Source organism: Salvelinus fontinalis, chromosome 14 (genome assembly GCF_029448725.1).
Source record: "Salvelinus fontinalis isolate EN_2023a chromosome 14, ASM2944872v1, whole genome shotgun sequence".
Classification (NCBI taxonomy): domain Eukaryota; kingdom Metazoa; phylum Chordata; class Actinopteri; order Salmoniformes; family Salmonidae; genus Salvelinus; species Salvelinus fontinalis.
The window spans coordinates 18,781,091-18,806,725 of record NC_074678.1 but is presented as its reverse complement, the minus strand read 5'-3'; the positions used below and the strand labels follow the sequence as shown (position 1 = coordinate 18,806,725).

Genomic DNA, 25,635 nt, shown 5'->3' with positions numbered 1-25,635 from the left:
CCTGATGCTGCTCATCACACAAGGAAACTATATGTATGTGGAAATTCTCCTTCTCCCTCCTGTGTGACGTTTTTATAAAACATTTTTGATGTGAATGCAGGGTGTGGAACTGTTGTTACATGGGCTTTGTGTCCTTGGATGTAAATAACCAACACTGTAGTGTTTACCATTGGTGTCAATGGAGTGATGTATTGTTGAGACATGGTGTATGTTACATAATAAATACACGCAAAACTAAGTACTAGCTTTTTGCACTCGGTTAAACAGTGCACCTTTCTTTATTCAGCTGAATATGAAAGATCACTTGAAAGTGTTGCATGCCATTCCATTCCCCTGAACTGAGGCTTGCAGTTAACACCTGCAGCTGAGAAAAAAAACACTACCTACGAGAAATGACAAAAGGTGCTGCAGCTGGAATTGTGCTGAATTATCTAGCGACCTCACTGAATTATCTAGCGACCTCGGTGAAAAGCCTCTTTGACCAAGCTTGGTGCAAACAGAATCCTTGTTCAATGCCCGTTTTCCACTGGATTGACAGAGAGGCATTATTAGTCCTGTGAGTGATGTTGCTTACAGGTTAATCAAAAACCTGCAGAATTATACCCATAACTCACTGCATTAATTCCAAACAAGCAAAACAATTAAATGTTTAGTTCAGTTCAGTTTATTTCTCCACAAAGGTAGCTGTTGATGAACATTGCAACATAAATACAATTAATTAAATTAACGCAAATATATTAATTAAAACAAAACAACAAGTTAATTGTTTAAGACAATACATTGCTTTGTCCTGACAATATCTTCCCTTTTTTTATTTAAATAATTCTCAAAACAAAAATTCTGAGATGATCAACATCATATAAATTACAGTTGAGATTTGTCCACTTTCCTTGAGGCAATATCCAACCTGTAGTCCAGACTACTCCAGTCCAGTTCAGTAAAATCCTGTCCGGTTAAATGGAGTCCGGTCCAGTCCTTGGAGTCAGTTGTCTGATCCTCCAGTAGATTCCAATCCCCTGCTGCCTAGTGTTCTCTGCTCTGCTCACCACCACCTGTGTCTAGTGTGTTCTGCTGTGTGTGCTCACATGATTCAGCTTCCTGCAATGGCTTTCTTCCCGGCAAGGAGGGCACAGTCATACCAATGACCAACCGTTGCCTTGTGATTACAGTCATTATTGTTACCATGGCAGTCTTGGAACCCAGAACGCTGAATCACTCTTCCTCAGCTGAAACCTCTGCATTAAAATCCACACCGATCCAGCAAGTTTTGTTGGAGTTGGAGATTTTGTTGTTATTTTTTGGGAGATGTCCTGGTCCTCTATCTTCCTCTGGCAGAATCAAGGTTGTTCATGAGAGGTCCAACAAAGGGGTTATTACACAGATCTAGTGCAGTGTGCAATGTTTCCATATAAAGTGCACAACATGGGTAGAGTCATCAGTCAGGTAGGTTGATAATGGGAACCCACTGGTCCAGGATTCGACTGTCTCTACAGAAGAGATTCACTTTGCTCAGAGCTGGGTCCTTCCATGTGGTCAACTGGGGGTTCTGTGAAGAGGAAGGGAAAACACAGTCAGGCTAATGCTGCTTTCTAAAAACGTATGCATTCAAATACAGACCTAATAAATGTGTAAGAACAACCCTAATCAGTTAGGCCTAAGGGGTTCTCTGCAAGTGAGTATGGTTACCATAACTGCTCACACAGTTAATCCGCACACATCTACTGCTGTGCTTTCTAAATGTATTCATCAAATATAGGGATAAAAAGTCATTTCTAACAACCATAATAAGATAAGGGTTCTCTGCAACTGGTGTGGTTACAGTGACAAGTAGAGCCAGTTTGCTACAGCAGGAAAAATATTCCTGCAGCAACAGGACATGTAAAGTATTATGTGGATTATAATTAATAGACATTTTTGTAGGGGTTGATACAAGTAGAAATGACTAAACTTGAGAAGCCTTTTTAAACCTCAAATACATTACAAGTTTTACATTTCTTGAATTGCAGGAAGGTTCTGCAACAGGGGGATCAAATTAAGATCCTATATGATCTGTATGGCCTGCTAGTGTGCTTCATAGATCAGATCACTACTAAGGAAGTGTATGAGCAGGGCATAAAAATGTCTCCATGCTGACTTCTGCATTCTAAGAATCGCTCTGCAAACATGCAATCATTCATCCTCTTTCTCTTATGAGCTCAGCTTTATTTATTTTTAGATCACTTGCAGTACTGCAGCCAGCGTAAGCTACGTCAGACCACTACGCAACCCACATCACTACAGATCAGGTGGCTGCAGTCAGCTGGATTACATTTAAAAGAGCAGAGCAATGAATGAAGACATAAAACTACTAGACCAGATGTTGTGGCCATTAAAATCGAATATTTGTACGCATCTAGGCCTTTGATTCTGTATTCAATGCTCTTGACCTGCAAATCTTTAGCATCCACAAATAATGTTTAATAACCTAGCTGGCATAATGAACTCGGTCCAGGTTAAAAGTGCCACACCTGCAGAGACCCCAGCTGAGTAACTGATATAAAGGTCTAGCACTGTTTAGTGCAGGGATATGGGGAGTATGAATAATGTAATGACACATACAGTAACTAGTACACAGTGCATGTCCATTGGCTCTCCTCCTGGCTTCACTCCTCCAAGGATCTCAGCGAGGCGCCTCATGTTGCTGACCCGCAGGATGTTGATGTCGTTCTCGCAGCAGAATGCCTGGATAAGGGTAAAGTGGATCTGGAGGGCCACGTCTTCTACCTGTTCCTCGTCCGTAGCCAGGAGGCACAACACCACATTATCCGGGTCACTGATGATTTAAATGACAACACAATTTGTTAAACAAGCAGTATATATTAATTTAGTTGCCAGAATGTTTATTAGTTTCATTGCGTAAGAATATATTGAAACATAATGTACTTCACTCCTTGCATTTAGTTATTTCAGAATGGATTTATTACTAGCTAATAACGTTATAATATTGCTGAATGTGCTTCATTTACTATCTACTTACACATTGAGTGACTTGGCTGCCTCGTATACCCCGACAGTGACGCAACCCTGAGGTAACGCGGAGCTGAGGACCTCCTCCAGTGCTTTAGCCACCGAATCCATCCTGTGGTTGCACAACAACAAATAAGCATATTGATGGTGGGTGATACATAGACCAAAACACTAAGTATCGATATTTAGTCAGCATGCAACATTATAGAAAGTATATAACTACCTACATATCTAGCTAACTAAATAGCTAACTAGGTTAGCTTAGACATGCTCAGCCAAACGCTCGTGCATACCGGGACATTGACATCACATAGCTGCTATAACTGGATCGCTTGCCAAATGAAGTAAATTTAGCTGACAACTGAAGCTTTAATTTTCAACAAGTTGCAAAAAATAATCTCAGCTAGCTACCTTTCTGTAGAGTTTTCTCCGCTGGTTTCCTCAAAAGTCATATTGCACATTAGAAAATATCCACGTTGAAGACAGGATATCCACAGATGGTCTCTCCTTACGTCCCAGTTAAGTTCGCGACCTTGTGTGTCTGCTCTTTTTCTCATATTTCCCGCAGTTCACCGTGGAAGTTGGAGTTCGAGCGCCTCATATTTGCATATCAAACCCCATTGGTCACATGCTAATTTTCACGGTGTTTCAAGGGAATGAGGAGCGCCCCTCAAGGTATCAGTACACCTATGTAACTTCCACGGTAAACTGCGACGACTGCTGGAAAAACGATGAAATTGATCAGTGGCTAACTATTTCATTGTATATTCGTGGTAAATGCAAGACTGTTGATAGTTTGCAGAATTGTGGACAATAATTTTTATTTTCACTTGTTATTATAGCCAACATATTTTATACCCGTTTGCTTTGAAGGCTAATTCAACATTGTAAACTTTCTGAAATCACGTGGAAACAACGTTGATTCAACCAATGAGTGGGGAGAAACTCAAGCAGAGCACATCAAATAGATGTTATCTCCATTTGCTGTGATTCCAACAATGATCTCATAGCGGATGTATACAAGACGCCTTGCCAAAGAGTGTACAGAAGGCCTATGGTTTTGAAACTCCTTGCCTTCGCTTGAAATAGCTCATTTAAATTTGGTCAGCACACTCTTTTAAGATATTTGATATACACTTGATATAATAACAGCTATGCAAAAGTCCATAGTGATTTGTCCACAGAAGACACCAGTAGGCCTACACATGGTTCTCCCTAGTCTCATTTCATAGCCACTCTGTTCTTTCAGGTCCTCACTTATGTGGGAGCCAGCCTCTAACTTTTTCCCTTCCCAATATGGAGGTTTTAGGATACCAATCTCCAGCTAAATGGTATGCGCTGGTGGCTTGTTTTTTTCCATTTCCACTGTCAACCGCCCGGGGTTCAACGCAACGTGGCATGTCCAGACATCCAAATAAAATAAAAAATGTAAACATGGAAATGGATACAGTTATCTTTCACAGACACAAAATATCGCAAATGATAGATATAAAGACATGATGTAAGTAATTCAAAGTAGCCTAATCTCTTCTTAAAAGTAATATCATGTTTATTACAACGGTTCTGCTGTCAAGGGTGTTTGCCAATATATGTTTACTAACAATTGTTTGAACAACGTGCATCGGGATTTTGTCGGGGCCACAGATTAGACATTTGTTTTGAAATACATTTTGATAGATGGGTACAATATTTTATATATTAATTTTCTATCAATGAAACGTTTATTTTATATATATATATATAGTTTCCCACATATATATATGTGGGAAACTATTTTACATGTGCGCAAAGGCAAGCTCTAATTGTAATGCGCAATTTGGCCCTTGTTATCCAATGAAAATACCTCGCTTACGCCATGCTTTTATTTACCGGCTCATTTGGACTGTTGGACTTTGTACCCCTGAGAACTTTATCTGTCAGGTTCGGGTCGGTTTATTTAATGTTGTGTGTTTCTTTTCCAGTGAAATTATGTGGCAGATGAACTTTGACTGCTACTGCCTGGGTGGAAGCGCTTTGAACAGATGTGAACTGTAAGTTTGAACTTTACAAATATATTTGGTATTTATTTTGTTAAGAAAATTATTAATAGAATGTTAAATGCGCTGTCAAGGAAAGACAAAGTACATGTGTATGTATGTATTGGTAGGTAGCTATAGCCTTGTTGGTTTATGTTGCAGAAATCAAGATTGAGAACCTATTTTCGAGAGAGAACTGTCAATCTCAATTTCAAGATATCTCTCGCTTTTATTTTATTATCTGTAGGCTACACATGATATTGACCAAATGTGAACGTGTTGCTATATTATGGTCTAAATTAGCCTAACCATGTAGCACTATTATTCTGCCAGGAGCACAAATGATGATGTCAAGTTTGAATGGTAATGAGCTAACCTTCAAAATAAAAGCCCGCATTTCAAAACATTGCAATGTGGATAACTCATTCAAAATACATGTAATTTTAATCAATGGACACTTTTATTTTGCCAACAAGAAAAGGCAATGAGTAATTTATTAAAACAAATAAGAAATATGGTTTAAACATATTTTTACCATTAATGAAAAAAGTACTATGTTGGCACTGGTTTGTTGAAAATATTGGTCTTTAGAGAACTTTTCTACCTGTCTCAGCTATAGTAAAGTGGAAAATACTCAGTAGGGTCTCTAATAACCAAATATGGTTAGTTTTGGAGGGGTACTGTGTCCTACATATCCAACAGCACTTTGTTCTCCACCCCTTCCATAGCCCCCAATGCAATACACTGTAATACTGTACATGGGATACATATTGGGTTGTCGAGAGATAACTTTTCTACCTGTCTCAGTTAAAGTGGGGTGGGAACTACTCAGTAGGGTCTCTACTAACCAAATATGTGTAGTTTTGGAGGGGGACTGTGTCATACATATCCAGCAACACAGCTTTAAATAATCTGGTGCTATCCATGGTCCTGACGTCAATACAGACAACAACAAAAAACACACACTAAAGCAACACTATTTTATCAAAATGAAAATCTATTTTATTTATGTGTTAAATGTAACGAATATTAACCCGGCTATTAGGAAACAGTATAATCACACTTTCTAAACAGCAATGGAGAAAATGATTTACAAGTTTTAGGTCAATATGTACTGCTTATCTATGAAGGTTATTAGGCCTATTAAATAGTTTTACAAAATTATAACAGAGACAAGATTATTTACAAGCTATATTGTAATGATTATTGATTAAGGTCAGAAAAGGCACTTTTGTAGAGTTTAAAATGCGTTACATGAGACAACAAGGCTACAAGGCTGACAGTATACAGTATAATCAAGCTTTCAGAACAACAATGGAGAACATTATTTACAAGTTATATGCCTCTATGTTTTGCATCTCTATCAATGTTACCAGTATACAGTTAAGGCCTATTAACCAAGTTTTCAAAACCATTATCAGAGACAAGATTGCATGATAATACATACAACAGATATGTGATGATTATCTATCAAGGTCAGCAAAGGCATTTTCTGTAGAGTTTAAAATGTATTACGTTGTAATTTTCTCTCTGATCAGTAATATAAAACATTCTCTCGCATGCCGTTGTGACAAAGTGTATTCACGTTTCCCTCTAAGACTGTTTATGAGAATAAGCACACATAAACACCACAACCTCTACCATCTGACTGTTTTCTAAAATAGGGGCGCCGATGAGAAAATGTCACATCTACCACAACGCCATGCATTGCCAGATACTGTAATGCCAGGTATTTCTGAAGTAGAAGTAGTGTATCCTTTAATTCTCGTTCTTTCTGGCTTACGGAATCCATCATTTTAAGATTTAATGTAATGCAATTACTGCTACTAAATACACTGATTACACAAAACATTAGGAACACCTGCTCTTTCCATGACATAGATTGACCCGGTGACTCTACTGTAGGTGAAAGCTATGATCCCTTATTGATGTCACCTGTTAATGAAGGGGAGGAGACAGGTTAAATAACGATTTTTAGGCCTTGAGACAATTGAGACATGGATTGTGTATGTGCCATTCAGAGGGTGAATGGGGAAAGACAAAAAAGTTAAATGTCTTTGAGCGCTCAACAGTTTCCCGTGTGTATCATGAATGGTCCATCACCCAAAGAACATCCAGCCAACTTGACACAACAGAGGGAAGTATTGGAGTAAACATGGGCGAGCATCCCTGTGGAACGCTTTCGTTCATGCCCCGACTAATTGATATTAGGAAGGTGTTGCATATCTATGACTATAACTGTCTAATGTGACTTTACATTCACAAGCAATATCACATGCTCAAAATGCCACCAATTTTTTACCGTTCCAGGCACAACCTCTTTGCTCTCACAAAAAAGACTCTGTAATTCCTGACTCGGAAAAGACACAGGGGACATTAACGCATATTGTTCCTTGAGATGCGACTTCAAAAGACCATTGTACCCCTCAAGTATTCGGTCATTGAACCAGTTGTAGTCATTGCTTAACCTTTTTCTGAAGTGGGTTAAATCAGGGTCACACCGAGTGTTTCTTGGTAGTCTTAAACAAATCTAATTTGAAACAAAAGTATACACCTCACACACATGGTTAGGGTCTTAAAAAAGAAGACACCTGTAGCATGTAAGATATAGATTTGAAATGTATTACATTTTGAGTTTGCATTACATAATTGCACTTTATATACATCACAGAAGTCTGAAAAATATAAAAACCATTTGACATAGAAACACCGGATTAATAACGTAATAAACCCTTGTATTTTATCTTTACAGCTGATATTCAACACAACAACAGTACATTCAGTTATTGTTTTGGGATTAATATAACATGCAGGACAAATGCATATGTCTATAACACAGTCCCCCTCCAAAACTACACATCATTCGTAAGTAGAGACTCTACTGAGTATTTCCCAACCCACTTTAGCTGAGACAGGTAGAAAACGTATCTCTCTACAAGCCAATATTTATCCCATGTGCAGTTTATTACAGTGTATTGCATTATAACTGGTTGTGTTTATGCTACACAGAAAAGGTAATACATTTTAAAAGTTAAACTACAAATATTTAGGCTATATTGAAGCATTAGGTTCTCGGTCGAGGAATAGCCTCTCTGATTGGACAGGAGGCTGACGCACTGCACTAGAGTGCTAAAGAAAATCAATATTCCCTAAATTCAGTGTGTCTTTGCAAGACTCTTATTTTGCGGAAAAACATCTGCGATTGTGATGCCAGCATAATAACCTGCTGCTAGGAGAACAGTAATCCCTTTCCTGAATATCTGGGCTTGATGGGAAAATAGGCCTATGTGTCTGCACTATATAGGACAACTTGGGAGAATGATGATTGGTAACAGGCAGCGTATCAGAAGTTAAAATACAGCCAGACTGTCCTCTACTGTTCCTTTATAGAGCTTAAAATCTGTCGAGATTACAATTTGGGTCGCTGGTGTGAAAGACAAACACCCTACGCATCATGCCAATAGGGTTAACCCACTTGCTTGGATTTGTAACGTGGCTCATAGCAAGGTTTGCAACACTGCCTCCTACTTTTTACGCAAACAAAGTGCGTTTTGAATAACACAATGTCATGACAGGCCTGATGGAAACTTGCCAAATGTCGACAAAACAAAGTACACTAGAAAAGGTGGGATCTTTTTCTGTTGGTAAAAGGAATTGTGCGTGAAATGTCGGTGGAAATGCTTTTATGTTGAAATATTGATATAATAACACTCATATCGAAGTAAGCTTGGAGTCACGGGATGACATGTAGTGTGGTCCTCCCACTACGACTCCTCTGGGAAAACATGCAGTTTATTAGGCTCCAGATTAAATAAATGATGATGAACTTCACAGGGTGGTGAAAGTGAAAGGTGATGAGCTTGATGCTCCTTTCCAATACATATTGAGGGTCTTATTCTGGTGATGTGATGATCAATGCTTGTCTGCCATTTGACAAATAAAAATCATCTTGGTCTTTTGCCCATAATAATCTCATAATGTAGTCTATACGTGCACTCTAGCCAACAGCACCCAATCTGGGCCCTGCGCGCTGTTGGCTGGCTAGAGCGCACATGCCAATACCAGAGTGAGCACACTCACTATATAACAAAAAATAATTGTGAGAAAACAATCAGTAGACTTGAAAATGCGATGGAAACACATTTGACTTTATTTTTTATTCGGTACATGGGAATTTCACCGCAAAAGTTATTTTTATGTGCACTCTGTCATCATGCACAGCCTTTTATCCGCACAAGTCAATTTGATGGAAACACGTCTCTGGTGGGAACATGTGCAAATAGTTTTTATGCGGCTTTTGGAATCTGTCACCAATTGGATGAAAACCAAGCTACTGTTTGCAATTCACAAATTATTATTTTGATTCCTATGATTCAATTCACAAATTATTATTTTGATTCCTATGATTCAATGCAGCACAATTGAACCGATCCCCCCAACTACTACAATTGCGAAGCACATCATTCAATTTGTCAAAAAGAATCGTTTAAAAAATAATATTTTCATATGAATCAAATTATTATAATATTTTTTTTACTATTTTGAGAAATGTGAAGAGGGGCATCTGCTATATAGTCAATTTAGAGATCAATAGGGGAGCTTTTTGAGCTGCATGTCTCATGTCTTGACTGATCTTTAATGTTCAATGACACACCAAAAAGGCACTACCCTCCCCAAAAGTTTGTCAACCTTCCACTATTTTGGACCAGCCCTCCACCCAAGTACATTTTGATCTGTCCTTAATTTATTGTAATGCTCCAGAGATCTTCCTCAGAGAGCTCTACCAATCCTTTTCATGTGAAAATACTGATGATCCATTATTCTTCTCAGGTACTGAAGCATTCTCCTCTCAACATAAAGAGTGGTCATCATGGACCCCAGAAGTTACCACTGGACCGAGCCAGGCCCTGGTCGTCACCCACAGAGACCCAGGGAAAGAGAGGACTACCATAGGCCTGCTCACCCTCACCAGGGGACTGGAACCAGGCACTACCCACCAGCACCAAATGTTGGGGATGCTATCACTGAGCACTACCCACCACCACCGGACCCCAGGGAGAGGGAGAGGCAGTGGTCCCACCAGGACCCTCGCTACAGGGTCTACCTCACCAGCCCTCCCCCTTCCAGACCACCTCTAGAGTTCTCACACAGCTCTTACAGCACTCCCCACTCAAGGACAGCGTACGACAGACCCCATTCCACGATGGGTTACATCAGACCAGAGCCACAACACTACAGACCCCACTCAAGGTTTGTTCACAGAAACTGACTGTTACTTATTATATTATTGTCAAATGTCAATGTCTCTATGTCTCAATTTGAAAAGTTACAAATAAAGTATTTTAAAAAAGTAAGCACTGACTGTAACTGTCCACTATTCATTGAGGAAAATGTTAAACTATTGGATCTCTCAGTATTATTTGATGTGGATTGGTGGTGACACTTGTGAAATGCCAGCTTTTTATTATGTGGACCTTAACATGCTGACCAGACCGCTCGCGCACGCGTCCGCCATCGTGCCCATGTTGATTTTGTCCCCCCACACCAGACGTGATCAGGACACGCAGGTTGAAATATCAAAACTAACTCTGAACCAACTATACTAATTTGGGGACTGGTTGAAAAGCATTAAACATATATGGCAATTTAGTTAGCTAGCTTGTCCTATTTAGCTAGCTAGCTTGTCCTATTTAGCTTGCTGTTGCTAGATCATTTGTCCAGGGATATAAACATTGGGTTGTGCATTTCTGGTAAAATAACAAGGTCCTCTACTCCGACAATTAATCCACAGATAAAAGGGTAAACCGAGTTTGTTTCTAGTAATCTCTCCTCCTTCAAGCTTCTTCTTCTTTGGACTTTAGATGGCGGTTGGCAATCAACTTTAAGGTGCATTACCACAACCAACTCGACTGGAGTGTGGACCTCAGTTCATCTTTCAATCACCCACGTGGGTATATGGTCTTAAAAACCAATGAGGAGGTGGGACTTGCAGCACATCAAGTGTCACAAATAGAACCAAGTTCTATTTTAGTGCCTGGCTACGTAGATGCTCATTTACACACGCGAGCAGTGTGGGTTGCAATGATTGAATAATATGTATGTCTAAATGTATTTTGCAACTCGAGTGGTGTGGTCAGCATGTAAGATACAGTTTTTAATAAATTATGAATCTTTATATGATCAGAAATGGATCTATGATATCTTTATATTATCTTATTGTTTACAGGCAAGCATATGACTACCCACCCCAGATTTACTGGGACCATAGTCAGGACTATGGCTACTATGACCAGGGCTATTACAAAGGACATTACCCAGGTACTGACATATTGTTATCAGTGGATTACACTGATGGATTATATTACTCAAGTATTGCACTCCTGCTTGCCAAGCAACTTAAGCTATTATCAGAGTTATAAAAAGGGTGGCATGTAGCCTAAAGGTTTAGAATGTTCGGACTGTAACCGAAAGGTTGCTGGTTTTAACCCCCGAGCTGACCAGGTGAAACATCTGTCAATGTCACCTTGAGCAAGGCACTTAACCCTAATTGCTCTTGTAAGTCACACTGGATAGGAGCATCTGCTAAATGGCAACAACACCTCCGCTACGCTGATCCTCAACATGGGGGCCCCACAAGGGTGCTTACTCAGCCCCCTCCTGTACTCCTTGTTAACCCATGACTGCGTGGCCATGCATGTCAGCAACTCAATCATCAAGTTTGCAGACGACACAGCAGTAGTAGGCCTGATTACCAACAATGATGAGACAGCCTACAGGGAGGAGGTGAGGGCCCTGGCAGAGTGGTGCCAGAAAAATACGTTAACTGAAACAAAGGAGCTGATCGTGGTCTTCAGGAGACAGCAGAGAGAGCACAGAGCTGCAGTGGAGAGGGTGAAAAGATTCAAGTTCCTTGGTGTGCACATCACTGACAACCTGAAATGGTCCTTCCACACAGAGAGTGTAGTTAAGAAGGCGCAACAATGCCTTTTCAACCTCAGAAGGCTGAAGAAATTCAGCTTGGCCCCTAGGACACTCACAAACTTCTACAGATGCACCATTGAGAGCATCCTGTTGGGCTGTATCACCGCCTGGTAAGGCAATTGCACCGTACGTAACCATAGGGCTCTCCAGAGGGTGGTGCGTTCAGCCCAACATATCACTGGGGGCACAGTGCCTGCCCTCCATGACACAGGAAGGCCAAGAAGATCATCAAGGACCTCGGCCACCTGAGCCATGGCATGTACACCCCGCTACCATCTAGAAGTCGGAGAAAGTACAGGTGCATCAAAGCTGGGACTGAGAGACTGAAAAACAGCTTCTATCTCCAGGCCGTCAGGCTGTTAAATAGTCACCGCTAGCCAGCCTCTGCCCAGTACCCTGCCCTAAACTTAGTCACTGTTACTAGCCGGCTACCACCCAGTACTCTACTCTGTACCTTGGAGACTGCTGCCCTATGTACATAGTTATTGAACACTGGTCACTTTAATAATGCTAACATACTGTTTTACCCACTTCATATGTATATACTATTTTCTAGTCATGGCTCATCGTATATAACTACTGCTGTACACACCTTTCCTATTCATATACTGTCCATACTGTCTATACACACAATCATATACATATATATTCATGTTCTGGACTCTGACATTGCTCATTCTGATATTTCTTAATTCTTGTCTTAGATTTTTGGGGATTTGTGTGTATTGTTTTGTATTGTTAGGTGAGCTATAAACATAAACATATCGCTGCACCTACGATAACATGTGTACGCGACCAATAACATTTGATTTTATTTCAACATATGCACCACAGTACAAAAGTAATTAATGTGTAAAGAAACAAAACTAAACAATAACTATGTGCAAGTAAAGCAACATGAATTATACAATTCTCTGTAATTGATCTGATCCAGATGCAGGTCAATGGCCTCCCCAGGAACAGTGGAGATCTGACCAGTATCAGGAGAGGAGATATGAGCAGGACCAGACTGGCAGTGGCTACCGAGAACAACAAAGGTTAGACAGAAAGATGTGAGATTCATGATATTCCTTTCATTGAAGGGCATGAATTCAACCCTATTTCTTCTTCTAATTATTTTTCAGGTATGACCAGCGAAGAGCGAGCTCTCAGCATGACTTCAGAGGCTCTGATGAAGATCGTTCTAAAGAGAATGGGGATGCTGGTGGAGATGTAAACATCTAAATATTATGATTAATAATTATATACATTTCTTATGATAAAGATACAGATCTGTGTTGCTGTTTGCCCACTTTGGTGAATATTTACTTTGGGAACCTGGTCATATGATGTTCTCCATCCCTGCCCATTCTCCTATCTTGAGTTGACTGATTTTGTTTTCCAGGACTGCTGTTTTGCCGAAGGGGCTCTGGCCATCTCCAAGGCCTCAGGCTTGTCCTCCAGTAGCTATGAGTTGAGCCAGTACATCAACGGTGCTGAACAGAATGACCCTGCCCCACAAACCACCTGGAGCACAGCAGACACAGGTAATCATTGAGTTACATGTAATCTCCACCCAGATACTATAGGTCTGTTTCTTAGAAACAGGGGTCACATTCTAATGTCATGCTCTTCTCTGTTGTGTTATTGTATTCCGCTAATAACAAAAGAGCACAGTGAGGCTAACTGGCCATCCTCAAGTCTAATGAACAGTCATTACAGCACAATGAATATCTCCAATGAAAGTGATAATATTATTAATGATAATAATGCATGTTCTCTCCTTAGAGTATGCAGCTATTCCCCAGGTGACTGCCCCTCTGAAACACTCTTTGCCCCATGCTCTGGTCAGCTTTGGTCCAGCCGGACAGTTGATCCGGGTCAGTCCTGGTCTGGCCATGCAGGGAGACCCAGGGAAGGTGGAACTACACAGTCTTGAGGTATAGTTCTAGGTTAAAAGAGCAGGACAGAATCAGTACGGAGAATAGTAGGATATATCTACATGACAGAAGTGCTGTGGTGAACTAGCAGGTTATAGGAAGAGGCCGCAATCATTCTTGTGAATAGAGTAATCATAAAGGAATGGCTAAATTACTGGGCTGTTAGTTTCGGTTTTGAGGAACTGTTGAGCTGTTTTTATCAGTATTGAGCTGGTGTGTGAGAAGTTTCTGTTAATGTGTTACTGAGAGGCTATCTATGTTCTGTCTGCAGATCATTCTGGGGGAAACACAGGAGCAGCAGGACATGAGAGAATTTCCTGGGCCACTGGCTAGGTATTTTACACTCTTAAACACAATATCCAAACATCCATGCTACTCTGTATTTGATGATGTATTGTCTATGCATGCAAAGTAGAAGACACTGACCAAATAACTACATAAAACTGTTCTAGAGACAATAAAAACAGGCGCACAAAATGGATTGACAACAACAAAGGTTTACTGTCATAATGGCAGCTATTAGTATTATGTGTGTATTTCTTTCAACGGGCGTTTTTTCTCCTCCTTCAAAGGGAAGACCTGCACAAAGTAGATGCCATCTCTTTTGCCCACCAGAAGGCAGAAGCCTGCATGAAAGATGAAAAACTACAAGACAAGGGCTCTGCCGCCCTCCTTTGGAATCTACTGGTACTGCTGTGCAGACAGAATGGAGTAGGTGTACTATAGACTGTATCTCCTCACACTCTTCTAGTAGGTGTACTATATATCTCCTCAAACTCTTCTAGTAGGTGTACTATATATCTCCTCACACTCTTATAGTAGGTGTACTATACATCTCCTCACACTCTTCTAGTAGGTGTACTATACATCTCCTCACACTCTTATAGTAGGTGTACTATACATCTCCTCACACTCTTATAGTAGGTGTACTATACATCTCCTCACACTCTTATAGTAGGTGTACTATATATCTCCTCACACTCTTATAGTAGGTGTACTATACATCTCCTCACACTCTTATAGTAGGTGTACTATACATCTCCTCACACTCTTATAGTAGGTGTACTATACATCTCCTCACACTCTTATAGTAGGTGTACTATATATCTCCTCACACTCTTCTAGTAGGTGTACTATATATCTCCTCACACTCTTATAGTAGGTGTACTATATATCTCCTCACACTCTTATAGTAGGTGTACTATATATCTCCTCACACTCTTCTAGTAGGTGTACTATACATCTCCTCACACTCTTATAGTAGGTGTACTATATATCTCCTCACACTCTTATAGTAGGTGTACTATACATCTCCTCACACTCTTCTAGTAGGTGTACTATACATCTCCTCACACTCTTATAGTAGGTGTACTATACATCTCCTCACACTCTTATAGTAGGTGTACTATACATCTCCTCACACTCTTATAGTAGGTGTACTATACATCTCCTCACACTCTTATAGTAGGTGTACTATACATCTCCTCACACTCTTATAGTAGGTGTACTATACATCTCCTCACACTCTTATAGTAGGTGTACTATATATCTCCTCAAACTCTTATAGTAGGTGTACTATATATCTCCTCACACTCTTATAGTAGGTGAAAACCCTTTTGTCTTAGCACTCTTGAAATCTCAAGAGTTGGCCAAGATGGTCCAAAACTAAACTAAACGCCCAGATACTCATTCTAACATTGCCTTACTTTTTTATCTCCCTGGATTCATTCAGCGTATCGTTGGTTCAGACATAGCAGAGCTGCTGATGAGGAACTCTCAGGGCCATGGTGGTTCAGGGGGAAGTGAATCAGAGGCCCCTACACTCATAGGTAAAACCTTTTTTTAAAGCGTCTGCTAAATGGCATATATAGGTAAAGGACTCTACACCACACGTACTGAGGAAGACATGTTGTTTTTTGTCTGTTGGACATGTTGCTATGAGTTAAAAAATAAATCAAACAAAGCTTGTAAATAATTGCAAATGATATCTAAGTGAGTCCTGGCCTTTTTCCCCACTTTTTATACCACCCTCATAGACCTGAGTGAGGGCCCCAGTCCTGAGACAGACCCCTTGGATGGAGCAGATCTGTTGACAGGGACAGCCACTAGTGCCTGTACGGCTGAGTCCACAGAGAAGGACATGCAGGGATACACCAAGCTTCTCCTGGCTGGACGGAAGAAGGTCAGGGTGATCTCTTGAACAACATATAATAATATATTTTAAAATGGTAAAGTAATCTCCTATTTATTCTGAAATGAATAGATAGTGTCTATGATTAACACCATGGAGACAGCATAGTGATAGCTGTCTGACTAATGTTATACCAGGGCTATCCTCTTACTCCTCCAACACTGACCCCTGAGCCTGTGTTCTTCTACAACTTCTCCATATCTCTTCCATGTTCTTTCACACTTCCTTCACCCCTGCCTATGCCTCGCCCATAACTCTCCCACTCCTCCCCCACACCTCATGTCTCCTCCAGATACTTCAGTTCTGGAACAATCTAAAGTCCATGGAGAACAAGAGCACCTCCTCCCAGCTGCCCACTGCACTGAGGCTAGGAAACACTGTCACCACCGATAAATCCACAATAATTGAGAATTTCAATAAGCATTTTTCTACGGCTGGCCATGCTTTCCACCTGGCTACCCCTACCCTGGTCAACAGCCCTGCACCCCCCACAGCAACTTGCCCAAGCCTCCCCCATTTCTCCTTCACCCAAATTCAGTTAGCTGATGTTCTGAAAGAGTTGAAAAATCTGGACCCCTACAAATCAGCTGGGCTAGACAATCTGGACCCTCTCTTTCTAAAATTATCTGCCGAAATTGTTGCAACCCCTATTACTAGCCTGTTCAACCTCTCTTTCGTATCGTCTGAGATTCCCAAAGATTGGAAAACTGCCGCGGTCATCCCCTTCTTCAAACCGATCGCTGCCCACACCTGCCCCGCCCGTCCAGCATTACTACTCTGGACGGTTCTGACTTAGAATATGTGGACAACTACAAATACCTAGGTGTCTGGTTAGACTGTAAACTCTCCTTCCAGACTCACGCAACAAAGCAACTTTCATTCATACTGCCAAACATACCCTCGTAAAACTGACCATCCTACCGATCCTCTACTTCGGTGATGTCATCTATAAAATAGCCTCCAACACTCTACTCAACAAACTGGATGCAGTCTATTACAGTGCCATCCATTTTGTCACCAAAGCCCCATATACTACCCACCACTGCGACCTGTATGCTCTCGTTGGCTGGCCCTCGCTTCATATTCGTCGCAAACCCACTGGCTCCAGGTCATCTATAAGTCTTTGCTACGTAAAGCCCCGCCTTATCTCAGCTCACTGGTCACCATAGCAGCACCCACCCGTAGCACGCGCTCCAGCAGGTATATTTCACTGGTCACCCCCAAAGCCAATTCCTCATTTGGCCACCTTTCCTTCCAGTTCTCTGCTGCCATTGACTGGAACGAATTGCAACTTTAAGCATCAGCTGCCAGAGCAGCTCACAGATCACTGCACCTGTACATAGCCCATCTGTACATAGCCCATCCAACTACCTCATCGCCATATTGTTATATATTTATTTTGCTCCTTTGCACCCCAGTATCTCTACTTGCACACTCATCTTCTGCACATCTATCACTCCAATGTTAATTGCTAAATTGTAATTATTTTGCCACTACGGCCTATTTATTGCCTTACCTCCCTAATCTTACCTCATTTGCACACACTGTATATAGATGTTTTTATATTGTGTTATTGACTTTACGTTTGTCTATTCCATGTGTAACTCTGTGTTGTTGTTTGTGTTGCACTGCTTTGCTTTATCTTGGCCAGGTCGCAGTTGTAAATGAGAACTTGTTCTCAATTGGCCTACCTGGTTAAATAAAGGTGAAATAAAAAGGCTCAGGCTTGAGTTTCACAGAGTTTTGCCTCCCTGTGCCTCCCCAACTGTTCCTTCACCCCTCCCTAAGCCTCCTCATCCCTGCCCAAACCTCCCCTATGCCTTCTCCCACGGTTCCTCCGCCCCTCACTCACATCTCATCCACACCTCCTTTATGGTTCTTTCACAGGAGGCCCTCGAGTCGGCCATGAAGAGTGGACTGTGGGGCCACGCCCTGTTCCTGGCCAGCAAGATGGACAACAGGTCCTATACCACTGTGTTGAACAGGTAAGCGCATGGGGCAACATTATCTTTGAGACAATACAGTGCTTTTAGAGATAATTCACTATTGATCCAAGGTTAGTGGGTTGGGTGTACATGGGGGGGGGGGGGGGGTAAGGAATAGGGTAAGACTGTGGGAATGAGGAGTGAAGCTTGGGGTGAGGGATAGGGACGGGGAGGATGGAGGAATGCTTGGTCTCATGGCAGATCATTGGTCTGGACCTCACGCAGTTTGTTTGCAGTTCTGTGGGAAAAATCCACATCCTCACTTACATGATCTGATGGTCGGTGTCGGGGTTGTCAACATACTCAGCACACAGCGCAGTGTTTCATATACCATTACAGATTCAGTATTTCGGTGGGCGTTTCTTTTTTGTGATATTTTACTTTACTTTTTTTCCCCAATAAACAAAAAACATGAGCTTTTCTATTTCTATTACCCTGAACAGGGTTGGATTTTTCCATGTACAGTGTAACCTTACATGTTCATATCAATTACATATTAATATCACATTACATATTCAGTATTCTGAATTTCCATTTCGGGGTGTAACGGTTTCTCTCCTCCTCTTCATCTGAAGAGGAGGAGTAGGGATCAGACCAAAATGCAGCGGGTTGTGAAGACATAATGAATATTTATTAACAGAACGAGACGAACACGAAAACTCGTTAACAAACTACAAAACAAATAAACGACGTAGACTGACCTAAAACATGAGAACTTACAAATACACGAAGAACGCACGAACAGGTACAGACTACAAACAAACGCTACAGTCCCGTGTGGTACGAACATACATACAGACACGGAAGACAATCACCCACAAACAAACAGTGAGAACAGCCTACCTTAATATGATTCTCAATCAGAGGAAACGTCAAACACCTGCCTCTAATTGAGAACCATATCAGGCAACACATTAAACCCAACATAGAAACACAACACATAGAATGCCCACCCCAACTCACGCCCTGACCAACCAAACACACACAAAAACAATGGAAAACAGGTCAGGAACGTGACAGAACCCCCCTCCTCAAGGTGCGAACTCCGGGCGCACCCCTAAAACTCAAGGGGAGGGTCTGGGTGGGCATCTGTCCGCGGGGGCGGCTCCGGCGCAGGACGAGGACACCACTCCACCATTGTCTTTGTCCCCCTCCTTAGCGTCCTCGGAGTGGCGATCCTCGCCCCCGACCCTGGTCTAGGAACCTTAACACCGGTCCCCCCTAGATAACTCAGGACAGAGAGGTAGCTCAGGACAGAGAGGTAGCTCAGGACAGAAAGGTAGCTCAGGACAGAGAGGAAGCTCAGGACAGAGAGGAAGCTCAGGACAGAGAGGTAGCTTAGGACAGAGGGGAAACTCTGGACTACTGGCAGCTCCGGGCTGAGGGGCAGCTCCGGACTGGCTGGGGAATCCTGGCTGGCTGACGGCTCTGGCGGATCCTGGCTGGCTGACGGCTCTGGCGGATCCTGGCTGGCTGGCGGCTCTGGCTGCTCATGGCTGGCTGGCGGCTCTGGCTGCTCATGGCTGGCTGGCGGCTCTGGCTGCTCATGGCTGGCTGGCGGCTCTGGCTGCTCATGGCTGGCTGGCGGCTCTGGCTGCTCATGGCTGTCTGGCGGCTCTGGCTGCTCATGGCTGGCTGGCGGCTCTGGCTGCTCATGGCTGGCTGGCGGCTCTGGCTGCTAATGGCTGGCTGGCGGCTCTGGCTGCTCATGGCTGGCTGAAGGCTCTGGCTGCTCATGGCTGGCTGAAGGCTCTGGCTGCTCCTGTCTGGCGAAAGGCTCTGGCTGCTCCTGTCTGGCGGACGGCTCTAGCGGCTCCTGTCTGGCGGACGGCTCTAGCGGCTCCTGTCTGGCGGACGGCTCTAGCGGCTCCTGTCTGGCGGACGGCTCTAGCGGCTCCTGTCTGGCGGACGGCTCTGAAGGCTCAGGACAGACGGGCGGCTTTGAAGGCTCAGTACAGACGGGCGGCATTGCAGGCTCAGTACAGACGGCGGCTTTGCAGGCTCAGTACAGACGGGCGGCTTTGAAGGCTCATGACAGACCGGCAGTTCAGGCGGCGCTTGGCAGACGGACAGCTCAGACGGCGTTGGGCAGACGGGCAGTTCAGACGGCGTTGGGCAGACGGGCAGTTCAGGCGCCGCTGGGCAGACGGCAGACTCTGGCCGGCTGAGGCGCACTGTAGGCCTGGTGCGTGGTGCCGGAACTGGAGGTACCGGGCTAAGGACACGCACCTTCAGGCTAGTGCGGGGAGCAGCAACAGGACGCACAGGACTCTGGAGGCGCACAGGAGGCTTGGTGCGTGGTGTAGGCACTGGTGGTAATGGGCTGGAGACACGCACCACAGGGCTAGTGCGTGGAGGAGGAACAGGGCTCTGGAGACGCACAGGAGGCTTGGTGCGTGGTGCCGGTACTGGTGGTAATGGGCTGGAGACACGCACCATAGGGCTAGTGCGTGGAGGAGGAACAGGGCTCTGGAGATGCACAGGAAGCCTGGTACGTGGTGTAGGCACTGGTGGGACTGGGCTGGCGCGGGGAGGTGGCACCGGATATACCAGACCATGCAGGCGTACTGGCTCCCTTGAGCACTGAGCCTGCCCAACCTTACCTGGTTGTATGCTCCCCGTAGCCCGACCAGTGCAGGGAGGTGGAATAACCCGGGCTATGTAGACGAACCGGGGACACCATGCGTAAGGTTGGTGCCATGTATGCCGGCCCGAGTAGACGCACTGGTGGCCAGATGCGTAGGGCCGGCTTCATGACATCCGGCTCAATACTCAATCTAGCCCTGCCAGTGCGGGGAGGTGGAATAACCGGCACCGGCTATGCACACGTACAGGAGACACCATGCGCTCTACGGCGTAACACGGTGTCTGCCCGTACTCTCGCTCTCCACGGTAAGCTCGGGGAGTTGGCGCAGGTCTCCTACCTGACTTCGCCACTCTCCCTTTTAACCCCCCCCCAATACATTTTTGGGCTTGACTCACAGGCTTCCGTGCTAGTCGCGTACCCTCATAACGCCGGTTCCTCTCTCCGGTTGCCTCTGCTCTCCTAATCGCCTCCAGCTGTTCCCATGGGAGGCGATCCTTTCCAGCCAGGATCTCCTCCAATGTGTAGCAACCCTTGCCGTCCAAAACATCCTCCCATGTTCATTCCTCCTTCGGGCGCTGTTGCTTTCTACCGTTACACCGCTGCTTGATCCTTTGTTGGTGGGTGATTCTGTAAAGGTCGTCTTGTGGTGAATGAGCGGACCAAGGCGCAGCGGGTTGTGAAGACATAATGAATATTTATTAACAGAACGAGACGAACACGAAAACTTGTTAACAAACTACAAAACAAATAAACGACGTAGACTGACCTAAAACATGAGAACTTACAAATACACGAAGAACGCACAAACAGGTACAGACTACAAACAAACGCTACAGTCCCGTGTGGTACGAACATACATACAGACACGGGAGACAATCACCCACAAATAAACAGTGAGAACAGCCTACCTTAATATGGTTCTCAATCAGAGGAAACGTCAAACACCTGCCTCTAATTGAGAACCATATCAGGCAACACATTAAACCCAACATAGAAACACAACACATAGAATGCCCACCCCAACTCACGCCCTGACCAACCAAACACACACAAAAACAATGGAAAACAGGTAAGGAACGTGGCAGTGGGTGGTTCTATTTGCAGCACTCAGTGACTGGAACTATGCAGGGGCGGGATTCTTTCCATGTACAATGACCTTACATATTCATATCTATTACATATAAATATTGAATATTACATATTTAATATTTCCATGACGTGGTCATCTCTATGGCAGGTTTACAGGCCAGCTAGCTCCCAACGACCCCCTACAGACCCTGTTTCAAATGCTCTCTGGAAGGATCCCTGCTGTTTCCACGGTAAAACAATGCTTAATAAATACATAAACATACCACAGTACAATAGTTGTCTATTCTATTGTGCCCTTCCTTGTGTAATTGGGGCTGGTCTTGGCACATTTACTGTAGTTGACCAGTTCATGTTTTCAGTGGCTGTTATGTTTATTGTACTGTAGTTGGTAATTATGCTACAGTACATTTACAGTATTTTGCACCAAATTGTAATATAAAAATCTGGTAATAGACTGACAGTGTGTGTGTGTCCTCAGTGCTGTGGAAGTGACAAATGGAGAGACTGGGAGCCTCACCTGGCCGTCATGCTGTCCAATGAGACGGGAGATCCAATCGGGCACCAGAAGAGCATCATTACCATGGGAGACACGCTAGGTATACATGCACGCACATACACACGCATACATACATACAGTTGAAGTCAGAAGTTTACATACACTTAGGTTGGAGTCATTAAAACTTGTTTTCAACCACTCCACAAATTTCTTGTAAACGAACTATAGTTTTGGCAAGTTGGATAGGACATATACTTTGTGCATGACACAAGTCATTTTTCCAACAATTGTTTACAGACAGATTATTTCACTTATAATTCAATGTATCACAATTCCAGTGGGTCAGAAGTTTACATACACTAAGTTGACTGTGCCTTTAAACAGCTTGGAAAATTCCAGAAAATGATGTCATGGCTTTAGAAGCTTCTGATAGACTAACTGACATCATTTGAGTCAATTGGAGGTGTATCTGTGGATGTATTTCAAGGCCTACCTTCAAACTCAGTGCCTCTTTGCTTGACATCATGGGAAACTCAAAAGAAATAAGCTAAGACCTCAGAAAAAAATTGTAGACCTCCACAAGTCTGGTTCATCCTTGGGAGCAATTTCCAAATGCCTGAAAGTACCACGTTCATCTGTACAAACAACAGTACGCAAATATAAACACCATGGGACCATGCAGCCGTCATACCGCTCAGGAAGGAGACGGGTTCTGTCTACTTTAGTTGAACGTACTTTGGTGCGAAAAGTGCAAATCAATCCCAGAACAGCAGCAAAGGACCTTGTGAAGATGCTGGAGGAAACCGGTACAAAAGTATCTATATCCACAGTAAAACGAGTCCTATATCAACATAACCTGAAAGGCCGTTCAGCAAGGAAGAAGCCTCTGCTCCAAAACCGGCATAAAAAAGCCAGACTACGGTTTGCAACTGCACATGGGGACAAAGATTGTACTTTTTGGAGAAATGTCCTCTTGTCTGATGAAACAAAGATATAACTTTTTGGCCATAATGACCATCATTATGTTTAAAGGAAAAAGGGGGAGGCTTGCAAGCCGAAGAACACCATCCTATCCGTGAAGCACAGGGGTGGCAGCATCATGTTGTGGGGGTGCACTTGTGCACTACACAAAATAGATGGCATCATGAGGGAGGAAAATTATGTGGATATATTGAAGCAACATCTCAAGATATCAGTCAGGAAGTTAAAGCTTGGTCGCAAATGGGTTTTCCAAATGGTCATTGACCCCAAGCATACTTCCAAAGTTGTGGCAAAATGGCTTAAGGACAACAAAGTCAAGGTATTGGAGTGGCCATCACAAGCCCTGACCTCAATTCTATAGAAAACGTTTGACCCAAGTTAAACAATTTAAAGGCAATGCTACCAAATACTAATTGAGTGTATGTAAACTTCTGACCCACTGGGAATGTGATGAAATAAATAAAAGCTGAAATAAATAATTCTCTCTACTAATATTCTGACATTTCACATTCTTAAAATTAAGTGGTGATCCTAACTGACACAAGACAGGGAATTTTAATTGGATTAAATGTCAGGAATTGTGAAAAACTGAGTTTAAATGTATTTGGCTAAGGTGTATGTAAACTTTCGACTTCAACTGTACATACACACACACAGACATACACACACACACACAGACACACACACACATTTCTACTTTAATATAGTGGCTGTGTTTCTATTCTCTTCAAAGGTTTTGTCTGAGTCCCAAATCGTGCCATTTTTCCTATATAGTGCACTATATTGGAAATATGGTGCCATTTGTTACATAACCTTAGTGTTGTCTCTCCCCAGCCTCCAGAGGGCTGTTACATGCTGCTCATATCTGCTATCTGACAGCTTACGCTCCTTTTGGCGTCTACACAGCCAAGACCGAGAGACTGGTGCTTCTGGGCAACTGCAACAGGTGAGCTCAGCTGTAATATGACCCATATTCTATTAACGTTCCTTTCACCTGTCATCTTTCTGGGTGGTGATCCCCTCTTTCACTCTTATGTCTTCCTAACGACTGGGAATGTCCTCTGGGACTCACTGTTGAACAGCACAGCAACAGTCATTTGAGACGCAACCAATCTCGCACCATGAATAGAAAGGAGCTGCTTGTGTTGGAAGAAGAGGACACCTATTTTTAAATTGGGTTATACAGTTATAGTTCCTGATTGCGGGTATCAGTATTTGGGTGATCCCTGTAATGTTTTCTTAACAAGGTGTCCTCTGGGACTCACAGTAGAACAGCACAGCAATGCATTTGTAACGAGTGCACTGGGAGTCAGGAAGCAAGCTCAGGGAGTGCATAATTTAATAAACAGATGAACGAAACACGAACAATGCACAGACAGGAAACTGAAACAACAACGCTTGGGGAAGGAACCAAAGGGAGTGACATATACCCCCCCCCCCTTTGACATATACCCCCTCCCCGGCGCATTCGGCTCCAGACGCAGGACGCCAACCAAAGGGACAATTCCGGGGATCCGGAGTGGACCGGTCGCCTCCGCAGAGGCGCAGAAACCTGACGAACTTGCTGAGGCGTGAGAGCCTGATGAGCCGGCTGAGACCTCCCCGGTTGCCTCGGTCGAGGCACTGGAGCCTATTGAGCCCGCTGAGGTATGGAGACCCGTCGAACCAGCTGAGGCAGGGGAAGCCGACAAACCGGCTGAGGCCTCCCAGGTAGCTCCGGTTCGGACACCCAGACCCGACATCACCTCCAACACAAAAACAAATACAGATTAAAAGCCCTCCTGATGCTTCCCTTTGGTGAGGCGTTATTCTGTAAAGAGTACACTGGGAGTCGGGAAGCAAGTTCAGGGAGTGCATAATTAAATAAACAAAGGAACGAAACACAAACAACTCACAGACAGTTAACTGAAACAGAAACAATAATGCCTGGGGAAGTAATCAGGGAAGTGACGTATATAGGGAAATTAATCAGGGAAGTGATGGAGTCCAGGTGAGTCTGATGACGCGCAGGTGCGCATAACGATGGTGACAGATGTGCGCCATAACAAGCAGCCTGGTGACCTAGAGGCCGGAAAGGGAGCACAAGTGACAGTCTTGCCATGCTGAAAGGAAACGAGCTGCTAATTTTGGAAAAGCAGAATAGGGACGTCATGCACCCAATTCTTAGTGGTATACACGATGGAGGTGTCGATGTGAGGGGGATGCCCCTATAGGCATGAAAGTAATAGCTATTGATTGTGGGAACTAATGCCACAACATAATGCTGCTATTATCGTAGCATGATTGGTATGAAAACTACTTCGTCCTACTTAAAGGCCCAGCACAGCCAAAATCTAGATTTTCCTGTTTTATACACTGCCTTCGGAAATTATTCAGACCCCTTGA

The 25,635-nt window shown here is 43.4% G+C and overlaps 2 protein-coding genes across 2 annotated transcripts in view; one reads left to right on the top strand and one right to left on the bottom strand.

Annotated features, from left to right (window-relative positions):
- Positions 1-242: 242 nt before the first annotated feature.
- On the bottom strand, positions 243-3,648 carry gadd45ab (growth arrest and DNA-damage-inducible, alpha, b). The gene is made up of 4 exons (XM_055944091.1): positions 3,418-3,648; positions 3,017-3,118; positions 2,599-2,812; positions 243-1,546 (listed from the first exon to the last, which is right to left on the bottom strand). Exons 1-4 carry the CDS (start codon positions 3,561-3,563, stop codon positions 1,436-1,438), a joined length of 573 nt encoding a protein of 190 aa, XP_055800066.1. The 5' UTR covers positions 3,564-3,648; the 3' UTR covers positions 243-1,435.
- A 730-nt stretch (positions 3,649-4,378) lies between these two features.
- The window catches only part of sec16b (SEC16 homolog B, endoplasmic reticulum export factor), a 38,876-nt gene continuing 17,619 nt past the window's right edge, over positions 4,379-25,635 (top strand). Inside the window, exons 1-16 of the mRNA XM_055944090.1 lie at positions 4,379-4,507; positions 4,968-5,036; positions 9,852-10,271; positions 11,248-11,339; positions 12,937-13,039; positions 13,127-13,214; positions 13,387-13,528; positions 13,770-13,921; positions 14,193-14,254; positions 14,494-14,632; positions 15,654-15,750; positions 15,958-16,103; positions 18,000-18,097; positions 21,922-22,003; positions 22,252-22,369; positions 24,085-24,196. Of these exons, the coding sequence (XP_055800065.1) occupies positions 9,892-10,271; positions 11,248-11,339; positions 12,937-13,039; positions 13,127-13,214; positions 13,387-13,528; positions 13,770-13,921; positions 14,193-14,254; positions 14,494-14,632; positions 15,654-15,750; positions 15,958-16,103; positions 18,000-18,097; positions 21,922-22,003; positions 22,252-22,369; positions 24,085-24,196 (1,811 nt within the window). The 5' untranslated portion in view covers positions 4,379-4,507; positions 4,968-5,036; positions 9,852-9,891. The remainder of the gene's footprint in view (positions 4,508-4,967; positions 5,037-9,851; positions 10,272-11,247; positions 11,340-12,936; positions 13,040-13,126; positions 13,215-13,386; positions 13,529-13,769; positions 13,922-14,192; positions 14,255-14,493; positions 14,633-15,653; positions 15,751-15,957; positions 16,104-17,999; positions 18,098-21,921; positions 22,004-22,251; positions 22,370-24,084; positions 24,197-25,635) is intronic.

What these genes read in the sequence shown, in the direction of transcription:
- gadd45ab (XM_055944091.1), bottom strand. Translation starts at nt 3,563, where the DNA reads ATGAGAAAAAGAGCAGACACACAAGGTCGCGAACTTAACTGGGACGTA. An exon ending in GGAGAAAACTCTACAGAAAG is followed by an intron (nt 3,119 to 3,417) that starts GTAGCTAGCTGA and finishes GTGCAACCACAG; the next exon opens with GATGGATTCGGTGGCTAAAG. An exon ending in TGCACTGTGTACTAGTTACT is followed by an intron (nt 1,547 to 2,598) that starts GTATGTGTCATT and finishes TCCTCTTCACAG; the next exon opens with AACCCCCAGTTGACCACATG.